Source organism: Pteronotus mesoamericanus, unplaced genomic scaffold (genome assembly GCF_021234165.1).
Source record: "Pteronotus mesoamericanus isolate MK-2021 breed Mesoamerican mustached bat unplaced genomic scaffold, CSHL_Meso_final contig_263, whole genome shotgun sequence".
In the NCBI taxonomy this organism is placed as follows: domain Eukaryota; kingdom Metazoa; phylum Chordata; class Mammalia; order Chiroptera; family Mormoopidae; genus Pteronotus; species Pteronotus mesoamericanus.
Window position 1 is genome coordinate 6463941 of NW_026555112.1, and position 23215 is coordinate 6487155.

At 38.8% G+C, this 23215-nt stretch overlaps 1 protein-coding gene across 1 annotated transcript; it reads right to left on the reverse strand.

Annotated features, from left to right (window-relative positions):
- Positions 1–629: 629 nt before the first annotated feature.
- On the reverse strand, positions 630–17490 carry HSP90B1 (heat shock protein 90 beta family member 1). The gene is made up of 18 exons (XM_054574615.1): positions 17292–17490; positions 16214–16316; positions 15447–15588; positions 14788–14904; positions 13411–13742; positions 9561–9672; positions 9213–9335; positions 8384–8500; positions 6889–7026; positions 6719–6796; positions 6518–6583; positions 5774–6043; positions 5268–5513; positions 4602–4738; positions 2960–3038; positions 2725–2880; positions 2079–2201; positions 630–1557 (listed from the first exon to the last, which is right to left on the reverse strand). The coding sequence occupies exons 1-18, from the start codon at positions 17338–17340 to the stop codon at positions 1528–1530; spliced, it is 2418 nt and encodes an 805-aa protein (XP_054430590.1). The 5' UTR covers positions 17341–17490; the 3' UTR covers positions 630–1527.
- Between the last annotated feature and the right edge of the window lie 5725 nt (positions 17491–23215).

Here is a 23215-nt window from a genome sequence, read left to right on the forward strand (position 1 = left end):
ACGCTTTTTCAGAGAGGACATACAGAACGCCAATAGACCTGAAAAGATGCTGACCATCACTAATCATCAAGAGAAATGAAAATTAAAACCACAATAAAGTATCACTTCACACCTGTCAGAATGGCTGTTGTCAATACATCAAGTGCTGGCAAGGGTGTGGAGAAAAGGGAACCCTCGTACACTATTGGCTGGAATGCAGACTGGTGCTGTCACTGTGGAAAAACAGTATGGAGTTTCCTCAAATAATTAAAAAATGGAACTGCCTTATGACCCAGATTTCACTTCTGGGAATTCAGCTGAAGTTAACTCAAACACTGATTCAAAAGAATATTATGCACTCCTATGTTTATTGCAGCATTATTTACAATAGCCAAGATTTGGATGCAGCCCTAGTGCCCATCAATAAATGAGTAGATTACAAAAACCTGTGGTACATTTACACAATAAACTACTACTCAGCTATAAAAAAGGGTATCTGACTTTTTGCTACAGTATGGATGGACCTGGAAAGTATTGTGCTGTGAAATAAGCCAGTCAGAGAAAGACAAATACCATATGATTTCATTTATTTATGGAATCCAATGAACAAAATAAAAAAAATAGAACCATACTCATAGGTACAGGAAACTAACAGCTGTTAGAGGGGGGCTTTGTAAAAAACGTTCAAGAGAGTAAGCAAAAACCAAACAAACAAAATAACCACCCCTCACAGACACTGTGCAGTATGGTGATTACAAGAGGAAAAGGGGGAGGTAGAGGGTAAAGTGGGGTTATAGAAACTTGACTTTGGATGGTAGACACGTAATACTGATGATGTCTTACAGAATTGTACACTCAAAACCTATATAATTTTATTAACAAATGTGGGATTTATTAACTCCAGTAAATTCAATAAAGATTAAAAAATAGAAAGTAGTCTTTCTTAACAGATTAAGTTGAATTGAGGTGGAATATTTAAAGTGTTAAGTTCTTCTGGAATTGTGTACCTAACAAAATTCTAACAATTATGACTTGGACTGTCACAAATTCTTTACCCCCAATTTTGAGGAACCATATTAGCATTTAATTTTTCTTATGAAATACAAAGATAACTGAAAAACTTAAGTGAGCATTGTTATGGGTTGAATTGTGTCCATCCCAAAAGATGTTTCAGTCCTAACCCTCACTACAGGTGAATGTGCCCCACTAACTGAGCTATGCTGGTCAGGGCTATATATTTTTAAATTAAAAAACAAAAAAACCAGGATAGGCAAGACACTGAGTATTTGGGATCTTTTTTATTTTTATACACATGACAAGATTTTACACCAAGAATAGTCAGTTAAATAGTACAAATTTACATTCATGAGGAATGTTAAAAAAAAAATTCAACTAAAAAACCCTCTTCCTGTGACCCACAATTCGAACATTTTACAGTGCAGGGGAAAAGGGAGCTGGGGGGAGCATCCAAAACAAGTCTCTCCCAAAAGAAATGACTTAATTTCACATTCCCTCTCCACACACGGTCCAAATGGTGAAGAGTGTAATTTACAATTCATCTTTTCCAGCTGTAGATTTCTGTGAAAATAAAAATCAGAAGACATTAAAAGTCAGCAGAAATAAGACCCTTAGCTCACAGGTTAGTGTATGGAAAAAAAAAAACAACCCAAAAAAGAATGAGTCAAGCCTGTTTCTATTATTTCAGCTGTAGGCTAAAACCTCACTTTGCTAATCTGTGAAAAATATTAGTAATTTAGTACTCACCAGCAAGATCAATGGTCCCTGAACAAAATGAAAATTTAAAACATCCTAATGTTACCTGTTACTATATAGTAAGGCAGAGCAAATGGCAAAGTATAGAAGCATTGTGGGCTGAGGAAAAAAATCTGTTTAAAAACATCAGGAATGGATGTCTACAATAAAGGAATAAAAGAAGTAGGAATATCAAAGAATATACTTTATTTAAAGAAAAAAAATGATTTGCTCAGCTTTTAAATTTCACATGAGATGCCCATTTCTGTAAGTCTGACTTCTCTACATTACACAGTCCTAACTTTGCCAGAACTAAGAATGCAAGTCCCATCCTTGATTTGCTATACCTCTGCTGTTTCTTGTTCTTCTTCATCTGTTCCGGCATCCACTTCCTCTTCTTCGTCTTGCTCTGTATCTTCTGTGGTGTCCTCTGTTGTATCTTCAGGTTCTTCTTCTGGTTCTTCTTCGACCTAAGGGCAACATTTATGAGCCCATTAATTGATCTGTTTTCACTTTGCCAATTTTAATGTGTAAGATCAACTGATTTCACAATCTTCCAATTAGAGTTAACAGCCAAGCAAACAATGGAAAATTAAAAAAACAGCAGGCAAACAGAGAATTTATTTAATTTCTAGCACAGCACATGATACTGGGGATTCAAACATTTACTAAATTATTTCTAGCCCTGGCTGGGTAGCTCTGCTGGTTAGAGCATTGTTCCACTATGCCCAGGTTGCAGGTTCAATCCCTGGTCAGGGCACATACAAGATTAACCAATGAATGCATAAATAAATGGAACAACAAATTGACTCTTTCTTTCTCTCTAAAAATTAATAAATTAAAAAAAATAAAAGTAAAAAAGTAAATTATTTCTAAAAAGCAGAAATTAGTCCAAATTTTCAGAGCTTTATCAATCTTAATCATGGGAAGACTATTCTTATTTAAAAAAAAAAAAAAAAAAAAGGAAAAAAAGGGAAGTTCAGGAATACAAACCTTTGCATCAGGGTCAATGTTTAAACTGAGGCGAAGCATCCTTTCTATTCTATCTCCATACGCTTTAGTGTCTGGTAAAAGATATCCTGACCTCAGTGTTGCTGTTTCAAACAAAACCACTGCAAGATCTGAAACGGTTTTGTCATCTTCGTCTTCCTGAAATGGAAGAAATCACACTTTATTAAACGGTACAAAATATTCAAGATGAAGGTGTATGGCTGTAATATTTACTCACCTTAACTCGCCGAAGCATGTCTTTGATCAGCGGATGTCTGGGATTGATTTCAAATGTTTTCTTCTGGCTGGCATAGTAACTGTTAAGGGATAAAAATGAACATTACCAAACATCAAATTTTAGGGTCCATACTTTTTTTTCTATTACTTTCATAATTACAGTGAACAGCTCTTGAAGAAATCACAATGTACTTATACTGACGCATCATGCTTCCCTTTTTAAAGGGGGATGGACACTGTTAGATGAATCCCAAGTGCCTAGAACACTGTTCAGTGGATGAGCTGATTTAATATTTTGTTCATCCTCACGTAATTTATTCTCACTACCTTAACTGCAGCGTTGTCTCCCAGAGTTCTGAGTCATCTAGGCAGCTTCTGGGTGTTGCTCAAATAATACCTTCTTCACGATGCTTTCACCAATATGGTTCCAAGAAAAATCAACTGGTTCTTTTCTCTGAGCTCAGTTCACAATTCTGAACATTCCTTCATAATCTCTAGCATTTTAGTTAGTTGTGACTAAAGTAAGTTGTCCCCTGCAGCTGTACGCCGAGGACAGGGAGGACCTTCCTCTATCCCCATCTTGGTATACCCGTGATCTCTGCTGGGCTTAGGGGATTGGGACTTGATTTGTCACCCTGACTAGTCTGAATGTCACAAAGACAGCAGTAATGTCCACTTTAGACCATCAATGTTTAAACATAGTAGGTGCTCAAATATTTATTGAATGAAAGGTAACTTGCTGTTAATGAATGATTAAAATAGGCACACATTTATTAAATGACTATTAAACTGTTGCAATGGGGTAAGCAGAAAGCTGTTCTTCTTCATCTGAAGTTTATAACTGAGTTAGGGAACAAAACATATAAGCAAGATAGCACCTTAGCATTTTACTGTATAAACATATATAGGTCATGCTAATTATGAAATACAAGTATTGTGTGTTATGTACATATTTATTTTTAAAAATACATTTGTGTGAAGACTCCTTAAGTTAGGCTTTGGGGGAAAAAAGTATGATACTAGGTAGCAAATAAGAATTAAGTTATTCTAGGTGGACTTGTCTTGTCCATTATCCCCTAAAGCAGGAGGAAAAAAAAAACACCTCATTTTCAAGGCCACTGCTATGAATATGAAACATAAACTTGACATATTTCTTAAAAATAAAGGGTCCAAAGACCCACTTACTTCCGGTACTTGGACTTTGAGTTCAAAATACTTGTTAACTTATAGATCGTATTCTACCTTTAATTTTGTGGGGCATACTATTTTGGGGAGGAGTATGGTGGTTAAAAAAAGACTTAACTACTTTGAGTAATAAAACTGTCATTAACCTCATCTGTACATACACCTAAAAATGTAAAGGAGTCTAGATACCAGGCCAGGCATATAATCTAATGAAGAAGATAATTTATGTGTAACAGATTATGAAAACCTACATTTATACATGAAATACTTAAAATAAATCATACGTCCAAGACCCTTTACCAATCTAATGTAGGAAGAATCCCTTTGTAAACTTGTTATCCACCTAACATACAATGGACACTTACAAGACATCAGTTCTTTAGAAGGTAATGCCAGCTTCTATAGGAAGGCTGGACAAGAGCTGACACCATCGCAGGGACTCTCCCAGGGACACTTACTTTGTAGAGATGTCCTTGCCTGTCTGGTATGCTTGAGCTTTCATGATTCTTTCCATGTTGCCAGACCACCCATACTGGCTGGCCACAAGAGCACAAGGAGACTCTGTCAGGCGCTGAGATACCACAGCCTTTTCAATCTTAAAAGAAGAAACCAAAGTTAGATATATAAAAACATCAATAGTTAAGGCCATTTAATAAGTGCATTTCAACCCAAGGATTGTTCACGTAAGATCACACACATAGAGGTAGGCTATTAAAGTACCTCTCATTCAGATTTATTTGAGACACTGTCATTTAATAATCTGAATTTTTCCAATCAAAAATACTTAAACATCAACTTTTAAAAACATAAAAGACTTAAACTTAACCTATAAATATTTAAGTTATTACAACAGCAGTATTAAACTACAGAAAACTTTCAATTATAAAGAAAAAACCACCCAGCACCCACATATAGAATAACCATTATTATCCTTTTAATTCTTTGTAGTTCCTAAATTTTAAGCCTGTCCTCCCAATAATTGAACCACAGTATTAAACGTTGTCCTGACAAGTTTTAATGGTTACAAAGTAACCAGTTGCAAAGTTTAATTTGTTGACAGAACAATTTTTTGAAAAGTGTGGATACGAAAAATTTTTCACACTTTCTAATTTCCAGAAGAATACCTTGTCCTTGAGGGCTTTATCTTTCATCCAATTGAGCAGAGGCTCAAATTCTTTCTCAACTGCTTCACGATTCTCTTTAGTTTTCTCACTTTCATCAAACTTAACTCCTTCCTTAGCAACATTCTGGAACCTCTTCCCATCAAACTCAGGAAGAGCCTGAATGCAGTATTCGTCCACAGGTTCTGTGAGGTAAATCACTTCATAGCCCTTTTTCAGAAGTCGCTCAACAAATGGAGAAGATTCGGCCTACAAAATAAAGGGAATTTAAGTTTTCTAAGTCTAGTCTTGGTATATTTATGTGTTCTTTCTAGTAGCTATGTTTATATAGTGCTAACAACTTCATTTACAAGTGGAGAATTAAGAGGTGCAGAGAACACAGGTGACTGACCAAGCCTCATAACTACTGCAGTTCAAAACTACAATTAGTTTTCTTTTTCGGTTCTCAAGAGTTGGCTATAACTTCCCGGCTATAAACCACGATCCCTGACAGGGAGTGTTTATCTCACCTCTTTTCTGCTGGATCCAGCCATGAAGTAGATTTTGTCCTGTTTCTCCTTCATTCTTTCCACATACTGGTCTAGACTAGTAATATCACTTGGATGATGAGAGGACTGGAACCTAAGAAGTTTAGCAAGACGTGTTCTATTTGAGTGGTCTTCAATCACACCAAGCTTGATGTTGGTACCAAATTCTTTCCAGAAAGTGTCATTGTATTTCTCATCAGCAATCTTTTTGATCATGTCCAGAGTTTTACGAACAAGCTTCTTTCTAATCACCTAAACAAAATTAAAGAATAACGGATTAGAGAACTCCATCTTAAACTTTTGGAACCTACAAAATGTAAGGCAGCACGGAAGTAGTGGTGAAAGATACAAAGAGAGGCATTATCATTGCCATTTAACAAGAGGCAGGGAACGGTGAGCACTCTGATGTCAGACTGAACGAAACCAAATTGTCAGTGGAAATAGTCACAAGACTGCTTTAATGTTTATCTTATAAACTTTAGACCAGGTTGTGTGTGTGTGTTCACTATATAAATCTTTTGACTTTTCTGTATGTTTGAAAAATTTTTATTATATAATAGGGGAAAAATAATCAGAGCCTCAGGATTTGAGAATTTCAGAGTAAAATTAAATTCATTTGAATAGCCAATGACTAGTCTCAAAACCTGGTGACTGTACTAATGGACACTGTCCTCTGTGGCCCAATCAAAGAGCAAAGCAGCCAGTCTCTTTCCAAGAGACACTCACTTTAAGCAGTTTGTGCTGCTGAAGAGTCTCACGGGAAACATTCAAGGGGAGATCATCTGAGTCCACCTACATATGGCAAAAGAAAGTCCAGTGAGCAATAAAAACACTGGGAAAAAAAAAAACAAAACCAACCACCAACCAACCAACCACACCAATAGGCCCCACTCTAATTGCCCTTTCTCCCAATCTTCAGATACTTACAACACCCTTGACAAAATTAAGGTACTTGGGCATCATATCATGGAAGTCGTCTGTGATGAACACTCGGCGCACATACAGCTAAGCAGAGACAAAAAAGAAAAAAAAAAGGTTACTTTTTGGAAATTGTAGTTTCAAATTAAAAGTTCCATTTACATTACTTAAAAACCCACCTTAATGTAATCACTCTTCTTAGATCCATATTCATCAAACAGACCACGTGGAGCAGAAGTGGGTACGAATAAAATTGACTTGAAGGTAACTTCCCCTTCAGCAGTAAAGTGGATATAAGCCATGGGGTCTTCACTTTCCTATGGAAAGTTGGTACTTAAGTTATTCAAAGGGCACGAAAAAAATTAAAAAAAGCAGTATAAAGACTAAGCAATTTATTACATAGTGCAATTCAGTTTAACATTTAATAAACAAAGTTCCCTTTCCAAACAAGGGGTGGGGGAGGGCCTGGAAGAAAGAAGAAACAACTACGATTGCAATTTTAGCTGGCTGGACATGGTTGTTTTGATGGCTGATTGTCAGTAACATTACTTCTAAACTCGGGAAGGATGGATTCCCCATGTTTTAGAGGATGGGAAAACCAGCAACCCACCTAAGTGACAAAATCATATATAACATTTCATGAGTGTACTGGTCAACCATAAAAAGTACTCAAGAACAGATTTCTCCCATGGAATTTGGACTATAGCAGTAGATATAAAGACGTACATAAGTAGCTACAGAAGTATAAAGACAGAAATTCCCTACATAGGTAGTCCCAACTGGGGTGTGATTGATGGTAAGTGTAAAGTACATAACTACACTTTGAAGATACAGTGCAAAAAAAACCCCAAAAAGTACATTATAATTTTTTATATTGAAATCTTACTATTTTGGGTACATTGGGTTAAATATATTACTAACAATTAACTTCACTTGTTTCTACTTTTTAAATTTAATGTGACTTCTAAAAATATTTAAGATAACATGATGTGGCTCACATTATAATTCTAATACAACTGCCCTAGATAAAATACCTTTATATACACTAGTAGGACTTCAGAGAACCAAAGAAAATTTTTCAGAGGTAAAACTTAAGGATGGTTGGATGTTAAGGTAAGAAAAACAAAGATTAAGTAAAAAATCAGACAGAATTAAAGAGTAAAGAACAAATACAATCATAGAATATTAAGTTTTATGTTGCCATGCTAAGTCCATTAAACTATTTTGTACAAAATGCGGTTTAGGGAAACATGTTGAAACAATCTTAATCTGCGATAGTTTTGGATTCTTAAAAGTTACAAGAGAGGATCAGTAAAAGGAAAAAGTTAGTAATTATTCCTACCCTAGGCATGTGATCTCACTGTTAATTGTTTAATGTTGTTGTAAACAAGCTCTTTAAGGATTATGTTAAAAGCCACTAATAATACAACTTTGTTTTATGGGTTTTACAGTGGAAATCAAACACCCATGGAGGTATTATCTTTTTTGTAACACAGACTCCTTGGCAATCTGGTGACGCCTATAGATTTCTTCTCAGAGTGATTTTTTTTTTTAATGCATAATATAAAATGCACAGGATTAAAAAGGAAACCAACTGTAAAGTTATAAATTGCTTTAAACTTATTTTGGAATTTAGTAAGTTTCTATTATCACATTATTGTAAGTAATATTTACCTTTGAAAATGATTTGTAGAAAGCTTTATATTCATCATCTTCTACTTCCTTTGATGGTCTCTGCCATATTGGTTTGATATCATTCATCAGTTCCCAATCCCAGACAGTTTTTTCAACCTGAAGTAAATAGTGTTAATTAGTTTCTCCCAGCAGTTACACTAGTGGAAACCATGGCTTTAGGACATTTCAGAAGAGAACATGGGAGGAACCAAAAAATACCTCTAATCTATATCAGCTGTAGTTTCTGCCAACTATATAAAAAAATGTAAAAAAAAAAAATCACATTTAAGACTGATATTCAATATAAAAAGGCCCTTTTCCCCATTATATTTAGCTAAAATGTTACTTCTTGAAAATAGGTTTGAGGTTAAAAGGATATATGTTATTATATATTTCATAACTTATAGAAATTCAACATCTTACAATAAATATTACCCAAACTCACAGCCATAACTTCTACCTACTCTGCTTCCTGAACAGGCCAGGGATCTATTTTTATAGCTAATACCTACATCACAAAAGAAGATGTAGAACACTTTTTTAAAGATTTTAAAATTCAAAATATATTATAAGCCATCAGTCCTGAGCAATATATAGAAGTCAGAAAACTCTTATAAAAATGAACTGGGTTTGTTACTTACAACGTTTCAGAAGGGGGGAAAAAAATAACACAGTCCTCGTTCCTCGTTTTTAAAAGATGGACTTACCATTTGGAAAAAGACAACCTTGAAGAACTGAAGTTTGCCTCAAATCAGCGCATACTTAGGTTTTTGTGTTTTTCTAATATATTCTGAACAATATTTTAAGTGGGGACATAAACTAGACTTACTTTTTTAGTTTTTGGTTTCTTTTCTTCTTCTTCCTCTTCTACTGCTGCTTCATCATCAGATTCTTCTTTTTCTTCTTTTGTTGTTTCTTCTTCTTCTTCCATGGGTTCCTCAACAGTTTCAGTCTGTTGAAGTAGAAAGTAGAACTATGGTTAAACTCATTTCTTTAATGATTCTGATTTCATCTATAGAATATGAAGCAAAATGACAGCTCAAAAAAAAAAAAAAAAAAGGTATTCAGTATAAAAAAGCCCAAATATCCTGAACTGGGGGGGAAAACACATTTAACTTTCTTTACATACTAAATATGTGCCAAGGTAATACATAAATTTTTAGCAATATAGATTTACCTTGCTGCTCCACACATAAATAGGGAAGTTTATGAACTGTGAGTACTTTTTGACGAGATTTTTAATTGTATCCAATTCAAGGTAATCAGATGCTTCTTCTTTTAAAACAAGGCTGCAAAGGAAATAAGACATTTATAGAGACACATCCATGGTTTAGAAGAGTTGACTATAAATTCACCTTCATGACAATGCTAATAGCCAGTAGTTCTGTTTAGTCCAAGTTATCCTGTTACTCATGTTAAGAACTCTCATCACCAATACGTGTTATGAGTCAAATATACCAAAGATGGGTATAGTAAAAGAAAGAATCTTCCTTGCATTCCCTCAAGTGGAGACTATCCTTAGTTCCAAGTAGAAAACAAAAATGTTCCCAACCTTCTAAATATATTGGGTTTTTTCATTTGAAGAACTGAAATCTTAAGATAGCTCAAGGTGAGAAAACATTCTGGAGAAAAGTAGAATTATATGTACTCTGAAAGTTCATCTAAAAATCAAATGATTATTATAGAGAGTGAACCCCTAATAAAAACACGTTCCTTAAAAGATAGAAAATTAATCTGAACTACTGTTATGCTGCACCATCCAAGCCATATTAGACAATGAAGAGACAGAACATTTCCACCAGAGCTCTACTGGACAGCACCGGTTTAGCCAACTCCAATACCAAAAATTGTAGCATTGCGTCCTCTCCTTCCTTACTGTCCGTTCTGCAAATCCTTACCCGTACCCACCAAAAATATCACAACATATGCTCAAACACAGTAGCTGGCCCTTAACTTGATGTTTGGGCTTCCAATAAAAAGGAAGCATATTGAACCCATGGTTTCTTACCTGACAAAAAGTTTAGTAGCATTTGCCAATAAGCAGACAGACAGTGTATATGACAGCCTAGTGAGGTGACTAAGTCTCTAGTCTGAGAGCAGAATACATCTTAAAGATGCTGGGTTGGGGAAGAATTTAATTTTGATTTTATTTATTTTTAGGAAGAGGGGGAGGGAGGGAGGAGAGGGAGAGAACATCGATTGTTTGCCTCTCACATGCCCCCAACAGGGGACCCAACACACAACCCAGGCATCAAGCTGGCTACCCTTCGGTTTGCAGAAAGGATATCCATTCCACTTAGCCATACCCGTCAGGTCAAGATTCCAATTTCTGGATGCAAGCTGAAGCTGATGGTTTGACATAGTAAGAGATATTTAAATGGCAATTAGATATAGGAAGAGTGCTCATTTGTGAGATCTAGGAGTTCACAAACTATGTACAGCTGGCACCTGTAAGAAATTTTACAGGGACATGACCTCATCACATATTGTCTAAGGTTGCTTTCAGCTACAATAGCAGAGTTGTGGTATGTGACAGATTCTATAGTCCATAGGCTGAATTTTTAAAAATTAAAGTTTGCTGACTTCTGGTGTAGACACTGAATATAGATTTGAGAATCATGAGAAAAATATGGAAACTGAATCCATGACAGTGGTTAAGATTAACTTATGAACACCAAGGATGATGAGAAAAGGGCCGAAACTCAACTTTCAAATAAAAAGAATATCAACATTTAAGAAATGGGCAAAAGAAATATAGAAAGATATGTAGGGTCTTGGAAACTAGGTAGTGGATTATCTTAAGGAGTGGGTAGCAAAAAGCCAATTCGGTAGACCACCACAGAAAACCTTAGAAAAAGGGAGAATCTACTGCTGGAGCAATCTCAATGAAAAAAATGCCTGAACCCATTTGGTTTAGCAACAAGGATTACGGGTGAAGTATTTCAATGGAAAGGTGGCAGATGAAGTAGAAATACAGTGGGCCAAGTCATGACAAAGTGAAGGCGCAAAGGCAAGCGTACTCTTTAAGCTCAACTGTGGAGGGGGTACAGAAATAGAGTGTGAGCCTGACAGGAGGGAGGAGGGCACCACCTGCCTTCCCCCTACCCCAGGGACCAGAACATGCTTCCACTTGCATAGGAAAAGAGGCAGTTGTGTGTGGGAAAGGCTGACTTTAAAAGACAGGGCAGGAATTAATTTAGGCTTAGTTTCTGAGGAGGCAAGATGAGGGATCACATGTGGGGACCAGCATTAGGGAAAAATGTAGAATACTGCCCTCATTGTTGTAGGGACAGAAGCAATCATATTTCATGGTCTCTTTTAACCCTCACAAAATTTCTCATGAGGGCACAACAGAGACTAATTTAGGGGAACGAAGAGAGATGAAGTCATATATGTAGGGCAGGATCCTGACTTCCACTCTCCATTTTCTTTTGACCACTCTAGACTTTTAGTTCCTCAAATGGGCCTCTTGCCTCTGAAACTTTCAAACATGCTGCCTGGAATATCTGCATTTACCACTCTTTCAGAAAGGCCTTCTGGCTTTTCTTGCATTTGCCACTCTGAAATGACTTAACGTTTTTTTCCCCCTTATAATGAGCCACGTGAAAGCAGGGCCTGCATCTGGTTTATTCTCCACTTGCAGCCTTAAACCCTGGCAGCTAATAGGCACTCAAATGAGCATCTGTTGAATGAATGGTAGGGTAGGAAGACTTGAAGAAGAGACGCAATTTTGCCCGGGGAAAGCAGAACCTTTTGTAAAGTTTCATTTACTTATCAGACATCCATGCTACCTGTATGAAACTATCCTGATTACCTCTTCATTCACACAAATATTTGCCATCAAGTGTTAGGCTCTGGGAACAGAGCAGTCAACAAAATGTTTGCTTTCATAAAGCTTACTTCTAGGTAATCATGCCTGTCTCTCAGCTCCCCAGAACCTCAGCACCTCTTGGGACATCATTTTCTTTGTCTTTCTAGTTAAGAGATGTGATTTCCCTACATTCTTAACACTTAATGAGAGAGGGAACTGGGGTATGACTGTTAGTAAGACCTCCTAATGAGACCAGGAGATGTCAGTGTTAACAACAAGACAGGGAAAGGTAAGTTGGGACGAATATATGGTAAAAACGCTAAAATACAGTCCTTTAATTAGCCTTCATTAAAGGAACACCTTTGATCAAAAAGACAGGAAATGTTACATTTTGGGATGAAGATAAGTGGTCAAAATGATACATATATGCTTCTTTCCTACTTGATTATTCAATGTTAAGAAAATTTAAAACTGAATTAAGGCGGTGGTGGGGGGCGGGAGGGAAGCAAGGCCTCAGGCGTATTTTCACTTAGCAGGCCCGACCAAGTCTATCGACCTCTAGGAAAAAAGCTGCCCTGTCGACCTCATGGTGCTGTTAGAGGCACCAAGTGACACTGGGCATAAGATCTGTCTCATCCAAACAAGCTATAATTATTGGCTTAAAATGAATTCCAGTCAGAATTCTGTAATTTCCGATTTTCCTTAAGTGAGACATTTTCTTCCAACAAATTTTGTTTCTTCAAGCCTTTAATCTCTGCAACCCATCCCAACCCCAGTTCCTACCACAGATCTTGAATCTTTTCAAAGGTCACCAAGAGTCTTTGCATCCTTGGAAAACTAATTCTGGGAACACGCTGTTCTTCCACACCTTTATCCATAATGCTCCACAGACTGAGGCTACCTTTCTAACTCGTTTCCCTGGAAAACTTGGACCAAGCCACTTCTCTGGGAGGCCTCCAATTTGCCTCCTGCCCTGGAAGAGCTAACTTCACCTACTTATATGTCCTCTATGTACAGCAGCCATCATTAAATCTTTGTGTCTGGCTCTTAGCAAGTCCTCAAAACATTCTTCAAGTGGTGAGAACAATCCATTTTCCTCAGTTTATAGGCAAGAAAATTAAGGCCCAGAACACGCCATCTGCTCAGAGCGCCCAAACTGGACAGTCAAGATTCTCACTCCGACTATTAATTATCACGAAGGATTAGTAACACTCACGTAATTGTCGTTCCCCGTCCTAGAGTGTTTCCTCTTGGGTCAGCAATTACAGAAAATTCATTGGAGTCAGATTCCCAGATGTGCTGGGTATCGTTGTTGTGTTTTGATGTGACAATAACTTTATCTGCTACAAGGAAGGCAGAATAGAAACCAACACCAAACTGGCCAATCAATTCAGAAGTTGACTGACCATCTTCTTGTGCTTCAGTCATTTTGTTTAAAAACTCGCTTGTCCCAGATTTGGCTATGGTACCAAGGTTTTTAACCAACTCTTCCCTGGTCATTCCCACACCAGTGTCTGTGACATGTAGCAGGTTCTTCTCCTTGTCACACTAAAGGAAAGACAAAAACAAGATACAGTTATATTTGCTTAGTTCTCATGGTATGACAGGTAAATACTGAGCTATATATTGAAAAACTCCTAGCTTTGGACAACCTCAATTCTGATACAGAAAACTAAATTGAGGTATTTTCCTCCATGTAGTATTTTATGACTTTTTGAGAAAATGCACCTCTTTAGTATAAGCCTCTTTCTTTAGAGAGAATAATTTTAAGTTCAGTTTGAGAAAAATATCAAAAGAAAGAGGGCAGAGACTGACCTAATGTCAAAGGACAGAGAAAGACTAAACAAGTTGTTTTTGAAGAAAATATTCAGGAAAAATAAAATTTTATGTTTTGCCTATTTCTTTGATAGAAAATAAAAATTCAAAACTTAAATCATTTCTGTATTTGGAATCTGTGATGATCAATGTTCTTCATTGATTATTCCCAACTCTCCATCTTCCAGAAACATAATAGGAATATGTTTCCTCTATTTATGGTTGGGTAGTTCTATCAGTAGTTTTGGTCAGTAAGTTGCAAGTGAGCATGTGGCTTTCAGGGTGGAGCCTTTAATTGATGTAAGACCCTCCAAGCTCTCTCTACAGGCATGGCAACCAGCTACACTTTGGGAGGTGGCTGCTCTATCAAACTGTGGCCTGGAGTGAGGATGATACAAAGCAAAGGCCACAGGCAGCCTATGATGGATTTAAGCCAGAGGGTGGCAAACTTTTCTTTGAAAGGGCCAGACAGTAAATATTTTAGGCCTTTTGGGTTATGTGGTCTGTTACAACTACTCAAATCTGCCATGTGGCACAAAAGCAGTCATAGAAAATGAACAAGCAGGCATGGCAATGTTCTGATAAAACTTTGTTTATAAAAACAGGCAGCAAGTTGGATTTGGCCCACAGGCCATATTTTCCTGATGCTTCATTTAATTCCCTGAGATTTTGGGGAGGGGGGATTATTTGTTACTGCAGCATAACCTTGTTTACCTCGACTGATATGAATTCTTACCGCTAAGGATTCTTTTTATTTTAAAAGAAGTTTTAAGCTTACCTTAATTTTTACAGTTAGTTCTTCATTTCCAGAAAGAGCATTTTCATCAGTCAGTGATATTAGCCTTATCTTGTCTAAGGCGTCAGAAGCATTTGAAATCAGTTCTCTCAGGAAAATCTAATTGGAAGCCAAATTTAATATAGTTATATTGGCCTCAAGATAACATAAGACATTAAATTTAATGTCAAACTCATTTTATTTCTCCTCTGTACTCTGAAAAAAACCATTTTATGGTAAAGAGGTGACTTGACTTTCTTGGTAAAGGAGGTACAGTTCTTTACATGACGGACTATAGCAACCAGAAGGGATACTTGAACTGGTAAGAACAGTAACATTATTCTACTGGTGAGCTTTAGGTATGCAACACGTGAAGCTTGGTTAGTTATGGTCCTTAAAGACTCTCAGCTGTTTAGCAGGCCATGAACATATTTGGAGGGGAAAGGAAAGGGAAGGGAAGGGAAAGTGTCTAACAATCCCCACCCACCATCACACCACACACACTGTATCTAGTAGCAATTCTTGTACATACAGTACTAGGTATTTACACTTCACTAACTACTTATTTAGAATTACTACTTAAGTATATTTACTATGAAATATGAAAGTCAACAAGTATGCTACCATAGAGGAAAAAATTATCCTAGCCACATGTTGCTTACCTCCTTATTTTTATACAATGAATTGATGATAAGTTTCATCATTCTGTTTACTTCAGCTTGGAAGGCAAACTTTTCTGATTTCTCTCTAAGTTCTCTTATTTGTGACGCATTTAATCCATCCAACTGAATAGCTTCTTCTTCTCTAAGTAAGTAAATTTGATAAATAAATATTGCATCTCTTCATTCCTCTAAAAATACAGAACCTGTGATGAGGGCGCAGTGGTCTCTTAAGATGGTCTTAAAGGTAAAATGGAGACCTTTATAAAACATCATTAAGCTACCATCTCATTGTTATTTTATCACAGTAGTAAGTTACCTTTCACACTGAGTTGTAAATATTCAGTTCTTTGTCAGAAAAATAAACTCAACTTTCTTCCACTAAAAAGCAAAGTCATATTCATTTATGTTCCCTCTCAGGTGGAACTGCCCCAGGAAGCTTTGGCCTCTACAGGGCTACAAAACTAAGTCCCAAGAGGCCAAATTTTAAAACATTGTTCAACTGAAGTATTTCCTAAAGTCTTAACAAGGTTATAATGCTAGTATTCTGCAACATAGTTATCAAAATAGTTTTCAAAGGAACTCATTCAAGTTTGACCATTTTCAGGGACAAGTGAGGAGGTACTTAGGTGTGCACACACTTGCTACATTTTCCCCCGAGCATTTTTTAGCTATTTAAATTTACTTCATCTGGACTTCTGGAGAGACAAATGAAGTTACTGTATTCCAGTGTTCAGAGGGCTTATCTGTAGTTTTAAATGAACACAAACCTCTGTACTACTTCATCATCTGTCCTTGAGCCTTCTCTGCTTTTACCCAGGTCCTCTTCTACTGTGCCACCAGCACCGACTTCATCATCAGCTCGCACCGACCCTGGAGGAAGATTTAACAATGAAACCCTCTTAAAACCTCGTTGCTTCGTGTAGTTCTCAAAAGGCAAATAAACAGAGCAAGGGGAGGGGTTGCAAAATTCACTTGGTAAGTACCGGACATGGGGATGGGAGAATGGATCCACCGGTTTAAATACCCAGTGTAAATCCAAGTCTGCCTATTTCTTATTTAAGCTCGATACTGAGGTTCCCCAGCAGGTTCTGCAATTCGGAGGCAATCATCGTTTCTATAGAGCCACCCTCGCTGCTTTATCGCATTTAGCAGATTTGATACCAGGCCCCTTCCACATTCACGTGTGGTGCGCTGGCCAAGGCAAGGCCTCCAAACTGACCGTGCCAAAACTCAGGCCTTCAAAATCACAGGTCAGAATACAGACAGGATTTTATGCAACCTTTGGCGAGGGGAACTGAAATTGGGCCCAGGGGCCTGCGCAGGCGAAGAGATGTTAGAAGATTCTGAGATGTTAAGGCACTGAAGCACACACGTAATCAGACACGCGGACTGCCTTTGCCATAGTCCAGGACTCCACGTTCCCCAGACCAGCACCTAAGAAAGGAAACGCGCGCTCGCCAGGAATCCGGAGGACATGGGGACGGGGGGGTCTTCAAGCACCAATGGACAAAGGTTGAGGAGCCTGCAAGTCCTTGCGACTGGGCATCCGCAATGCTCTAGGGGTAGCGAGAGCTCGAAAAGGGCCCCACCTCCAGGCGCGGATACTAGGAGATCTATAGGGATTTAAATAACTCCGTTTTTTTTTTTTTTTCCCCTTTCCAGAGCAGAAACAGTAAATGAAAGCCTCGGTGCCTCTTTCGAGGAAAGGTGATGGTCCCCCCCCGGCCAGCTCAGTCCCTGTTATTTTATCCCCCTCGCAGGTTCAACGGCCCAAGAACCTTCGAGAAGAGGCCGCGCTTGATGAGGGGGGGCATCTGGGGTGCCCGCTCCTCCACGATCACTCACCGAAGGTCAGCAGTACGCAGCAGAGGCCCAGCACCCACAGGGCCTTCATGTCGCGCGGCCGACGAGTCTCAAGTCCCTTTTAGTCGCAGGAGCCGCCTAAGTCCCGCCACCCCTGGGCTCAGAACCTCACACCTCACGCCGCACGGTCCGCCCACTACCCTCGAGCAAGTCCGGCCGCTTTTCACCCCACTTCTAGAGGGCGGAGGACGGGAAACATGAACCTACCAATCGTGCCGCACCACGCACTCTCTGTACCCAATGGGGATTCGAGGAGGGGACCTCAGTGCACCAATCGGAGCTGTCCAGGTGCGGTGCCCAATGCCCGAAGCGTGGCTCCTTCCGATTGGTCTTTCGTAGCCTCTTTTCTCCAATCAAATGGCTCCGCGGGCCCCTCTCACGCGGGACCGCCCCTTTGCCTGGGAAGCTTTGGCCCCTATGGGAAACCGTCCAATAAACGTAAGCTCAGAACACATTCCTCTTTTCGGAGAGGTCGCAGAGGAACTACTTCCGGATCCTAGAGCGCGTTTATTCTGTGACCAGGGGAACGGTAGCCATGGCAACGCGTTCCTCACCTTTCCCCATTTTACGCGTGAAGTCTCATTGGGAGGATTCCAGGGCGACTTTTCTCAGTCAGCTTTATATTTGGCAGTCATCTCGGAAAAGAGACACACGTGAGAGGATGAAAATACCCGGAGTGCTCTTAGATGGGAGAGTTGTGTTGGCGGGGAGGGGTAATTGCAGTTCCCGGCATGCAACGTACTAAGGTACGCTGCATTGAATGCTGGGAATCGTAGTCTTTGACCCGCTGCGTAGTTTGGCCCTTTCTTCTTGCACGTTCCCAGCAAGTCTTTGCAAGAGCAGTGGGCTGCATTCTTTAGAATTTACATTTTGTTCTAATTGCAGTAGTGATCTGTACCTATTCTAGGATTCTCCAGTGTACAAAGCCTTAGGAAGCAGCCACACCTGGGTCAGGGCCGGCCAGTGTTACGCGAGTCTGACTCTCGGAGTCTGGGTTTCGCCTGTCGTTTGGAAGCGCGGGTTTCCAAATACGGCTTTTCGTGAGTCACTTGGGCAGCCTGAGCCTTTACTTCCTCTGCATGTTCTGCTGCCGGAATCCCGAGGCCTTACTGGTTTACAGAAGAAGGTAGTGGGGCTTTTCTTTTCTCTTTATCCTTTGAAATTGCGAGCAACTTTGATGCCCTCGACTTCCTCATAAAATTCAAAAGCGGTGACCCGGGGGTCCTAGGGTCCCTTCTGTAAGTCAGGAGGAGAGCATGGTCGTGAAGTCCGGTCTAACACAGATAAAGAAAAAAAAAGTCTCAGTTTAACGAGTGCAGGAGGATACACCTGCAGGTATTTGAAAGCAAAACCTGTGGGGCTGCAAAATGAGGGAGGGAGGTGCAGCTTTGTAACTTCATAGAAATACTCAGCGTTCAGAAAGACACATAAAACACCAGGTGTCTTTCCTGTAAGGGAAGTCCCTCACGTTCAGCTTGTGCCTTTGTGCATATGTTCTGTCTCTAAATTAGTCTTTGCATGCCTCTCACCTCGACCCACGTTTGTTTCCAACAGAAACACTCCCTTTCTTATTGCCAGGAAAATTGAACTTCGAATTTGTTTTCAGGTAATCACCCAAATTCCTGAAGACAAGCTTTTCCATAAGGGTCTATCATAATCTTTTAGAACTTCCCCTATTTAGGTTTGACAGTCTTAATTCTGTGGTTGGTGTTTACACATTGTGGTGGTGCCTTATTTACATCTGCCCAAATTACCTACATTTATTAATAGTAGGAAAAAAAGGTAGTTTACAGAGCTTTTTTAAAAATGCCTCTGTGCTTGCATCTTTTAAAAAAGTATACTAGGGTATGAATTACATTCAGAAATCTCAGAATTGCATTTTTGTATGTTTTAACTCCTGTTTATTGTTTTGAAGATTTAACCATTTTTAAGCGATTCATGAATTGGTCAGCATCCTATCCAGCAAGTCAAAGGGGGCTCCCTCTTGTTCATTTTTTATATTTAGAAAAAGATGAATTCTTTGACTTTACTGCATTTCTCAGCTCAACTCCTTTACATTTTTCTCTAGCTCTGAAAAGTAAGCAACCAGTTTTGGAACTGCAAATTCCATCCTTAATTGCTCAGTGGCGGGTAGTTTGTGCTGCACCTGGAGAGAACTGAGAATGAGACATGCCCTCCAAAATAGATCCATTATTTGTGGGTATAGTTTTCTGCAGGTGATGGAGGGAACTTATGAGGCAGACAGAACACACGCAGTAGACTAGCGGAAAAAGATGGCTGGATGTTGTCCGGCTCGCCTCTGCCCCTTTAAGACAGGCTCCCTGTCTATGCACCCTGTAAAAGGAATGGGGGGCTTACTCAGTTTCCAGCCTTGTTGTTTCTCACCTGGCTTCTCCAACTCTTGTCACTTTTGACCCATGATTTTATCATGAGTGCCCATCTTGTGTAGCACCTTCAGAACTTGAACTCCAGATTGAACATTAAGATTGAATACCTTAGGACCTGATTCCCTTGCTTCCTAATTTTAATTTGTCTCTTCTGACATTATATGTCCATGGTTTGTACTGGGAACAGCTCCCTTGGTTGGTTTGTTATTGTTGTTTTTAATCTTCTTCTTGGAAGAAAAAAACCAGATAAGCAAAGGGCTGCCGTTAGGGACAGTGGATCGCTTCCCTGGTACAGACAGGTGTAGTCTGGCAGTGAGGAGTCAGGCAGAATGTGGGAGATCACAGCAGGAAGGAAGTTGGTATCAGGGAGCATGAAGGCTTGGGGCTGAGCACCAGGGTGAATTCGTTGTTTAGTTGATTGGTTCACTCATTCATTCATTTATTAACTTGGTAAGTGTTGACGATCTGGTGTATGCCAGGCATTAAGCAGGGTGCTGGCGGTGTAGGGTTAAGCGATGTAGATACGGTCTCTATTCATGCAGAGACAGTGGTGTTGCATCATAATTGCATGTATTTTATTTAAACTGAAGCAAAGATATAAAAGAATGACTTCAAAATAATACGAGGGAACTTTTTGGGGTGATAGATAGGCTCTTGATCTTGATTTTGGTGGTGATTAAAACATCAACCTGTCCATTTAAAGAAGTGAGTTTTCTGATTCGTAAGTTATCCCACAAACAAACAAAAACAACCCAAATGAAAATCAGCTTCCATTCTAAAGAGCAAAACACTAAAACCCATTTTGGTAGGAATCAGGAACCAGAGATGTCCGCTGTTCTCAGTACGGTCCAGTTCTGCTTAAGAGTGTCTAACAGTATGGCGAGAAAATGAAGTAATTTTAGAAAAATTGAAGTTTTTATTTTGAAATTCCTTCTTACTGATGGAATGATTGCATTTCCCAGAAATACACATACACATAATAAATACAAGAAACTGGTAAGTTATTGACTGTAAGGTAAATATATAAACACCACTAGGCTTGCTCTCATCTTGCAAAAACATACACATAGAAATTTTTAATAAGTCTCATTCATATTAGAGACTAAACCCATAAACTACTTAGGAATAAACTTATCAAGAAAGACAGCTCCTATATGAAGAAAACTATAAAATTTTACTGAAGAATATAAAACAAATGGAGAACTTGGGTCTGGTACCATTCCCTAAGTATAATCTAGTGCTGTGTAACAAATTACCCCCATGCTATGCAGGTTAAACAACAAACATTTATTACCTCACACAGTAAGTGTAAGTCAGGAATCCAGGAGTACTTAAATTAATGGCTCTGGCTGAGGGTCTCTTAAGAGACCAGTCATCGAAGGCCTGACTGGCCTGGCGAATATGTTTCCCCCACGGCTCACTCAGATAGTTATTGGCAGGGGGTCTCACTTCCTTGTCACGTGGATCTCTCCATAGTGCTGCTTGAGTGAGCTCATGGTGTGGCAGTTGGCTTTCCCCAGAGTGAGTGCTGATCCAAGTCAGAAAACAAGGCAGGAGCTATAACAGCTCACGACCAACCTCAGAAATCACATACCGTCCTTTCTGCAAGGACTCGACTCAGCGAGAGAAGGGATTACACAAGGAGGTGGTCCCCGGGAGTCAGGGCTCCCTGAGGCCATTGTAAAAGCGGACCGCTGCCACACCCTTGCTGTAAGGGAAGCTGTGAAAAGCTCTGCTGTTTTCAGCTTCTTTTGTGAGGGATAGGCTCCTGAGCTGGGGGTAAGAGTCATAAGGTGGGGAATTTCCCCAAATACAGGAAGAGGATTCAGATGCTACAAAATCAAAAAGAGTAATAAATGTCCACTACATGTTTGCGTATACAGATCAGTGCAACGAGAGAGAATCCAGAAATAGTTTACATTTAATGAGAAAAGGGGCCATTTCAGTTGAGAGGGGAAAGGATGGTTTGTTTAATAAATGATGCTGGCCTCGCCAGGTTATCCATCTCTAGGAAGATAAAGTTGACTCCTATCTTACCCCGTGTAGAAAGTAAATCCACCTTAGGAGAAAATAAGAGAGGCTGTGAGTACATGCTAGGGGTAAGGGAGATCTTCTTAACCAAGATTGAGCGTCTAGAAAATAGAACGGAAAGCCTAGGTTTACCAGGCCTCCTTCTTGGTGGGCCTCGAACTCCAATTTTGTCTCTCTAGCATTAGCATGACGAGGCTGCTGAGTTTTGCTTAGCTCATCAGGCCTGTGCCATTCTTCTAAGAATATTGGTCCTATGTGGCATAAGCATCAGCTAGTACTGGGAGGGGCAAAGCAGCGGAGAAGGTAGGGCTCACTTCTCCAATTTTCTCTCTGGAATCTTGTGTCCTCAACTCCATGTTGCCTGGATCTCCTCAAATCCTGATTGCCTGAATAGCCGTCTGATGCCTTTAAATATTCTCAAACATCTTATACAGCTTGAATTTAAAAAATTAAAATGAAAGGCTTTTTTCCTGAAAGTATGGGCCAAAAACGTGGATACGTATTATACACGGCAAAATACAGTCATTTACAATAGGGATTTAACAGGGTTTTAGAACTGCAAGGAATCTTAGAAATCATGTAGTTCCACAACCGTCCCTTCAGTTATACATTATAAAACATATTTTCTTGGTCAAAAAAAACCCAGTTGGTATAGAAAACTGTAATATCAAAGTTGAGAGTTCCAGGTTTTCCCTACCTCACCATTCCCACTTCACTGCTTCCTTCTAGAGGTGCGTGTGTGCAATAAAATTAGAAAATAAAATGTTTAACTTTTTAAAGATAAATAGAACAATATATTTTAGCTTATTCCATTTAATATATCTTGGATATTTCATTCCTTTTTGTTTACTCCCCTACTTGGCAGGCATTTGTCTTATTTCCAGTTTGTTGTTACTACAATCAGTGCTTCAGGGAATGTTTGGATATGCACAAGTTTTTGTATTTGTGAAAATTTATCTGAAGGATAAATGTTCAGTTTTGGAATAGTTAGGTCAAAGAGTATGTGCTCAAAATTCCATGGATATTTAGCAATTCCCCTACAAGAAAGGCTCTACCAGTTTATACTCCCATCTCAAGCCTCCCGAGCCTCCCTTTATAAAGAAAAATAGCTTAGGAAACTTGAGGTCCAGAGAAATTAAATGAGTCCCAAAGTTAGGTCATATTTAAAAAATTTCTTATGTTGTTCTAGCCACCACATACCTCTTGACAAATGAAAGAGTTTTAAAAGGCTTTTTTTTTAAAAAAAAAGAAATTTTATCTGTATGATTTCAAAAGACACAAATATGTATTATAAAAATTTGGAAATTAAAAAAGATCAAGGAACAAATGAAAATAACCCATATTTCTTTATCAGATATATCACTATTAGCATTTTGGTGTCTTTATTAATATTTAACATATTTTTAAATTAAATGAGGATCACACAACAATGCCACTTCAATAACTTTATAACTGTCTTTTTCACTTGCCAATATATGGTAAACATTA

What these genes read in the sequence shown, in the direction of transcription:
- HSP90B1 (XM_054574615.1), bottom strand. Translation starts at nt 17,340, where the DNA reads ATGAAGGCCCTGTGGGTGCTGGGCCTCTGCTGCGTACTGCTGACCTTC. An exon ending in AGAAACCAAAAACTAAAAAA is followed by an intron (nt 8,501 to 9,212) that starts GTAAGTCTAGTT and finishes TATTTACTTCAG; the next exon opens with GTTGAAAAAACTGTCTGGGA. An exon ending in ACATGCTTCGGCGAGTTAAG is followed by an intron (nt 2,881 to 2,959) that starts GTGAGTAAATAT and finishes CTTCCATTTCAG; the next exon opens with GAAGACGAAGATGACAAAAC.